The 7,525-nt window shown below is 48.7% G+C and overlaps 1 protein-coding gene across 1 annotated transcript in view; it reads left to right on the top strand.

Annotated features, from left to right (window-relative positions):
- Nucleotides 1-4,220: 4,220 nt before the first annotated feature.
- The window catches only part of ACSS2 (acyl-CoA synthetase short chain family member 2), a 52,809-nt gene continuing 49,504 nt past the window's right edge, over nt 4,221-7,525 (top strand). The window contains 1 exon segment of the mRNA XM_066384012.1: nt 4,221-4,462. Within this exon segment, the coding sequence (XP_066240109.1) occupies nt 4,285-4,462 (178 nt within the window). The 5' untranslated portion in view covers nt 4,221-4,284.

Raw genomic sequence — 7,525 nt, 5'->3', positions numbered from 1 at the left:
GGAAGTGGTGCGGCGGGGGCCGGGGGAGGGGAGGGCGGGGCCTGAGCTCCCGGGCAGCCGGGAGGGGGAGCCTCACCCCCTCCCTGTTCGGTGTCGGACTCGCTCCCGCCGGCTTAGCGCTGTCAGCCTGCAGTGGGCACGCAGGTGGAGATGAGGTTACGGATGCAGAGGCCGGAGGGCAAGCCCGGGTGGCGAAGTGGGGAGGGAGGGGAAGGGTCGTGGGGAAGAGCACGCTAAAGCGCGACTTTAGTGGTTCAGGACACGATATACAGCCAGATCTCTTCTTCCAGTTTGAGCTAGAATCCTCCTCCGACCCCAGACTCCCCCTCAGCCCACAGACTCTATCACTGACCGCAAACCTCTCCTCGATCCCAAACTCCTCAGATCCCGGACCCCTTCTTGGATTCCGAGATCCTTTCCTTCCGATCTCAGACTCCTCTTCGTTCGACTTCAGTCTCTGCTTTCCCCCTCCCTCCTTCACCCCCGCCTCAGCACCTGTTTATCTTCAGACTGCTTCTTCGCTTCGAGATCCTTCCTTGGACATCTCTTCTCAGGCATCAGGTTCCACGCTGGACCCCCCGCGCGTCTCAGACTCCTTTTCTGAGCCCAACTCCTTCAGGGATCCCTGACCTAAACTTGAGTGTGTGTTAGGATTCTTAAGAGCTGATCCCCAGATTCTATTCTAGAGATCATGATTTAGTACGCTAGGATGGGGTCTCTGGAACCTAAATATTTACCATTATTTTAAGAGTTCTGGAAAGGATGGTGTAAGAAAGAAATAACGGGCATGATGGTATGGCAGGAGTGGGATGGGGTGGGAGGAATGGGTCTCTGTAGTCTAGGTATCTGTGTTCTATTTCCTGTGCTACCACTTACAAACTGTGATCTTGGGCAAGACAAGTTAATCTCCTTAAGTTTCAGTTTCTTCATCTGAAAACTGGAAGGAATTATAGTATCCATCTCAGGGGGTTGTTGTGAGGATTAAATAACACGTAGAATGCTTGTAGAATAGGTCTTAGCCCTACTTAATAAATGCCATTATTATCATTATTTTCATCTCCTTAATCTTGTGGACTCTTATCTCATTCAACCCTATCCATCCTCTTTGCACTCCTCAGAATTCCAACTACTGTATACTATACTATAGCTTGTGCTACTTCCCCATCTCCAAGGATGAGGGGTTCACACTTTATGAGGCCTCTTGTCCAAACTTTTTTCTTTTCTTTTTTTTTATATTTTATTTATTGATTTTTTTTTAGAGAGAGAGGAGTGAGAGAGGGAGGCAGAGAGAGAGAGAGAGAGAGAGAAGGGGGAGGAGCAGGAAGCATCAACTCCCATATGTGCCTTGACCAGGCAAGCCCAAGGCCTCGAACCGACGACCTCAGCCTAAACTTTTTTCATACAGTTCACAAGAATAGGAAGGGTTATGGTCAAGCCCTGGGGCATATATCCCCTCTTCCAATCCCTGGACAATTTGAAAATCGACTGTAAGGGGGTGGAAATCTGCTATAGGCCCCAGAACGTTCAATACCACCTCTAGACAGGAGGGGGCAGCAGTGTGTTGGGAACAGCTCTAGGACTCCGGAGAAGGGTGAATGAGAGGAAAGAGGAAGAGGGCTACCCAGAGCTTTGTGTCTGGGGTGTGAAGATGACCATCTCTGGATCTGGAACTGTGTGCCTATTGCTTGTGCCTTCCTCCCCACAGGGAGGCTAGTATCTCCTCATTGAGGTCCAGAGGGCTTATTATGTTTCAGTGAAATATGATCCCCCTGTTCCAACTTAGTGAGGTCTGTGCCCCCTCACTGGTGTCCATTTCCTTATTTGGGTTTGCGTCTCCTGGGGGGGGGGTGTCAATATTTCTCTTTAGTAAAGTCTATATCTTCTGTATTTCCTAGAGGGAAGTCCATGTTCCTCCAGCAGGGTCAATGAACCTCAATGACATTTGTGCCCTGTTAACAGAGTCCACAGCCCTTCAGTGTGATCTGAGACCCCTCAGCAATATCTGTGCTCCCTTAGTGGAGTCCATGTGTTTTCAGTAAAGTGTGTACCCGTTCAGTGTAGTTAATGTCTCCTCGATGAAGTATCTGTCTTTGTGTGGTCCATGAGGTCTGAGGCCCTTGGCTCAGGATTGCATAGGTTCTATCTAGATCAGTGGTAGTCAACCTGGTCCCTACCGCCCACTAGTGGGCGTTCCAGCTTTCACGGTGGGCGGTAGCGGAGCAACCAAAATATAAATAAAAAGATAAATTTAACTATAGTAAGTTGTTTTATAAAGATTTATTCTGCCAAACTTAGCAAAAATCTGACATAAAGTACTTGGTAAGTAATTATTATTATTATATGCTTTAACTTGCTGTAACTCTGCTTTATAAATTTTATAAAGTAAAGTTACTTCCCTACTTTTTAAATCACCATTACTGTGGAACCTGTAGGCAGTTAGAAAATTTTACTACTAACAGAGATACAAAAGTGGGCGGTAGTTATAAAAAGGTTGACTACCCCTGATCTAGATCATAGATTTGACCATGGAAAGCTTTTTTATTTCTTTTCTTTTTCAAGTGAGAGGAGGGGAGATAGAGATACAGACTCTGTATCTGTATGATCTCTGCCAGGGATCCACACGTCAACTCCCCTCTGGGGCTCATGCTCCAATCAGCCAAGCTATCCTCAGCGCCCAGGGCCTATGCTTGAACCAATAGAGCCACTGGTTGCGAGAGGGAAAGAGAGAGAAAAAAAGGAGGAGAGGGAGGGGAAGAGAAGCAGATGGTCGCTTCTCACGTGTGCCCTGAACAGGGAATGAACCAGGGATGTGCACACACCGGACCAACGCTCGATCCACTGCGCCATCTGGCCACACCAGATTTTTTTTTTTTCAGTTTGGGGTGTGCATGGCTTGTGGTTAACTGGGCAAAGAACAAGGGTGCAGATGGGAAGAGAGGCTGAGCCTGATATGGTAACAAACTCTGTGTAGGCTTCGGGAGATGGGAGCTGTCTGCTCTGGGCCTCAGAATCATTTTTGAAGTTAAATATTTACAGTGCCTTCTTGCCTTGACAGCCATTCTGCAAACTGATGAGTTAGCTGGGCCTTTCCTGGTGGTGAATGCAGGTGAGAGACAGAGGGTCCTGACTAGCCCCTCTTCTCTAGAGTGGAAGGGATAGAGGGGAGCCAGAGGTAATTGAGCCCAAGTGTGGCAGGTGGGAGTGTTTTCTTGGTGAAGCAAAGAGACTGGGAAGGAAAGAAGGGTATGAGTGATTCCTACTATTTGCATAGACTTTGATACAGTATTTCACAAGCCTTAGCTTCAGTCTGATGGGGAGATAAAAAGATTTGGAGTTGGGAGACTTAAGTTTGGCCCTAACTCGGTCGTTGTTTGCTCTGTGACCTTGCACAAATTCCCCATTTTCCCAGAATATACCGTTTGTGCAATGAGAAGGTGGGCTTTAGCAAAGACATGAACACACCTCCTACTTTTCAATGAACCTTGTACTTTGGAAATTTGTGTAGGTAGGGAGAGTGAAGACATATCTTTAGGGGTGGGAAAAAAACCTGAGCTGGCATAAATGTTAACAGAGAGGGGTCCTACCCCCAGGCCGTGCCCTAAACGTCGTGGGAGGATTTTTTCCCCCTGAGAATAAAGGAGAAGCGTTTATTCAGAGTGGAGGGATAATTCTTTGAGGAAAAGGGTTCCCCGAAGGCACCCAGAAAGAAACTTACTCCATGTGGCTTTCCAACTCCGTGGGTTGACAGGCTTGTGCAATCAGACCAAGAGGCGGACCCACATTGAACTTGACCCAACTCCTCCGGTTAGCCAATCTCTTTCCCGCTTCAACCCCGCCTTAACCCAACCATTTATCTGCGATTGCAAGACCCCACCCTACTCTAGTCACTCCATGGGCCCGCCTCCTCTTCTGTCACTGCTGGCCCCGCCCCTCCTCTGGCACTGGGTGATCCCACCATCTCTCCTGTCACGCCCGGCCCCGCCCTTCTACTTTTATTCTAAGGCCCCACCCCTTCCGTGAACCAGCTCCTTCCCTAGCCCCCAAGCACTGCTCGCCTTTTCCCTATTCGTGCCTTTGCTAACCCTCTCCTAGAAGGCATGGCCCCGCCGCTCAGTGCCGCCTACGTCTGCTTTGCATAAACCACGCCCACCACCAGACCCCTCCCCTTCCCCTAAGGCCCCGCCCTGGGCGGCCTTTTTTTTTTTTTTTTTTTTTTTTGCCCCGGCCCGCCCAGAGCTCGGCGGGCGACCGCAAAGACGGTTACGGAGCTCGGAACTTGACGCGATGGGACTTCCCGAGGAGCGGGGCCGGAGCAGCAATGGGAGTGGGGGCCGGGAGGAGGCTGGAGCGCAGAGCCGGGCGCGCAGTTGGTCCCCGCCGCCCGAGGTCAGCCGCTCGGCGCACGTCCCCTCGCTGCAGCGCTACCGCGAGCTGCACCGACGCTCCGTGGAGGAGCCGCGAGGTGAGGCCGGGCCCGGGCGCGCCTGGGGACGTCAGTGCGGAGCGGAGCGGGGGCTCCCAGGAAGTGAGGCACTGGGGGCGTTCCGTGGGGAAGTGGGGTTCCGTGAGGAGAGAGGGGTTTCCTGGGGGTGGTTGAGGGGTTCCCTTGGGAAGTCGATGGGTCCGTGAGGAGATAACCGGTTCCGGGAGAGAAGAGTTGCGGAGGAGATGGGCCAGGGGTTCGGGAGGAGCTGGGGGGTTCTGTGAGGCGATGAGGGGTCCCTGGGAGTTGGGGAGTTAGTTCCCTGTCCTCTCTCACACCAACTCGGCCATCGCCTCCTGACACTTTGAATAAGTGAGTTAGTCTCCACTGCGGAGGGGCAGGAACTGGTCTGGTTCCCATTCTGGGGTTCCCACAATTGGCAATTAAATCCCAGATCTATTTTTAATATGTCAGATATATTAAAATTACCCAATATAAGGCTGAACAAGTCACATTTCAATTAAGTTTGTGTTTTTTGTTTGTTTTGTTTTGTTTTAATGGGCCGGGATGGTAAAAGCTCAGGAATTCTGATAGGTCCGTGTCTTTAAGAATGTGGGAGGAAAATTCCCGGGTCCTTGCCCCTCAGTCTGGGTAAGGGATCAAACGTGCTGGAAGGCAGCATGACATCTGGCAGTAGGACCAGCATGGGCCAGGAATTCACCCCAGAAAAATCTAGAGTGAGACCCTGGATCTATCGCCCATTCATTAGGCAGAATTTGTAAAAACCTATCTGAGATTCCAATTCCTTATCTGTAAGAAAGGGATAATAATACTTGTCTCGTGGTTTTGTATGATGACAAAAGTGGGTGATAGGTAAAGTGCGTTACAGAGTGTCTGGGTGCACAGAAGACAGACGATAAATGATGGCTAGTTTGATAACAATAAAAACGACGTGGCTGAAACAATCACTGAGTAATGCGAGACAGGATCGAATCATGTGTGGAGTTGTTGATGGCAGCAGGCGTGTCCAGGTTTGAGTCCTCAGACCTCTTTTCACTTCTCTTCCTCTATTTTCTCCCATCGTGAACTCGTCTGTTTCCCAGGGGTGAGCTATAACTACCACGATAATAACTTCTATTCAGTACATTTAGCTCCTCATCCAGGATCTCACGCTCTGGCCCCAAATTTCATAGGTCTGTAGACGATTTTATTCACACCCCTTTGTTATACCACGTTTAACATGACTGTGATTAGAATTTACCAATTTTCCCTGCCAAACCTGCTCTCCTATCTAATTTTCGAATTCTTGTCAATGGCTCTATCCCAAAGTGCAAATCTCTCGTCATCCTCTCCTCTGCTATGATCTATCTACATATTTTATTGAGAGTTTGCTTACTGCTTACTAACTACAAATCCTGTTTGTTTGATGTAGAGACTGTTATCATCCACATTTCACAGGGAAGGAAACTGAAGCTTAGAGAGGTTAACTAACTTGGACACAGTGACAAAGCTCCTTAGTGGTGGAGCTGGGATTTGAACCAAGGTAGTCTTGGCCCTGGCCGGTTGGCTCAGCGGTAGAGCGTTGGCCTGGCGTGCGGGGGACCCGGGTTTGATTCCCGGCCAGGGCACATAGGAGAAGCGCCCATTTGCTTCTCCACCCCCCCCCTCCTTCCTCTCTGTCTCTCTCTTCCCCTCCCGCAGTCGAGGCTCCATTGGAGCAAAGATGGCCCGGGCGCTGGGGATGGCTCCTTGGCCTCTGCCCCAGGCGCTAGAGTGGCTCTGGTCGTGGCAGAGCGACGCCCCAGACGGGCGGAGCATCGCCCCCTGGTGGGCAGAGCCTCCCCCCTGGTGGGTGTGCCGGGTGGATCCTGGTCGGGCGCATGCGGGAGTCTGTCTGACTGTCTCTCCCCGTTTCCAGCTTCAGAAAAATACAAAAAAAAAAAAAAAAAAAAGATAGTCTTTTTTTTTAATTGAATTTATTGGGATGACATTGGTTAATAAAAGTGTATAGGTTTCAGGCATGCAATTCTATAATCCATCGTCTGTATATTGTATTGTTTGTTTACCTCTCCAAGTCATCGTTTATCCCCCTCCCTTATCTCTTCTAGCTCTCTCACCTTGCCCTTCTGGTAATCACCATGCTGTTTTCTGTCCATGCATTTTTTGTTTTTGTTTTTGTTTTTTTTTTTGCTTATTCCCTTCACCTTTTTCTTTTTTTTTCCCCTTCACCTTTTTCACCCAGCACCTTAACTTTCTCCCCTCTGAAAGCTGTCAGCCTGTTCTCTGTATTTATGAGTCTGTTTCTATTTTGTTGGTTTATTTTGTTCATTAGGTTCCACAGATACGTGAAATCATATGGTATTTGCTTTTCTCTGACTGGCTTATTTCACTTAGCATGATGATCTCCAGGTCCATCCATGCTGTCACAAAAGATAAGATTTCCTTCTTTTCATGGCCGAGTAGTATTCCACTGTGTAAATGACCACAGCTTTTTTATCCACTCATCTACTTATGGACACTTGGGCTGCTTCCAAATCTTGGCTATTGTAAATAACGCTGCAGTGAACACAGGGCTGCATATATTCTTTCGAATTAGTGTTTTGGGTTTTCTCGGATGTACTCCCAGAAGTGGAATTGCTGGCTCATAAGGCAGTTCCACTTTAAATTTTTTGAGGTAACTCCATGCTGCTTTCCACAGCGGCTGTACCAATCTACATTCCCACCAGCAGAGCACCAGGGTCCCTTTTTATCCACATCCATGCCAACACTTGTTTGTTGATTTATTGACGATAGCCATTCTGACAGAGTATGAGGTATATCTCATTGTGGTTTTAATTTGTATTTCTCTGGTGATTATTAGCGTAGATTGCTTTTAGAGAGACAGAAAGAGGAAGGGAGGGAGGGAGGGAGAGAGAGAAGGAAGCATTCATTTGTTGTTCCACCCAGTAATGCACTCATCAATTGCTTCTCATTTGTGCCCTGACCTGGAATCGAACCCGCAACCTTGTCATTTCAGAACGATGCTCTGACTGAGCTAACCAGTCTCTCAAACTTTTTAGTTTGATGTAGTCCTATTTGTTTATTTTTCTTTTGTTTCCCTTG

This window comes from Saccopteryx leptura, chromosome 5 (assembly GCF_036850995.1).
Source record: "Saccopteryx leptura isolate mSacLep1 chromosome 5, mSacLep1_pri_phased_curated, whole genome shotgun sequence".
Taxonomy (NCBI): Eukaryota; Metazoa; Chordata; class Mammalia; order Chiroptera; family Emballonuridae; genus Saccopteryx; species Saccopteryx leptura.
This window is presented reverse-complemented; position numbering and strand designations above follow the sequence as displayed.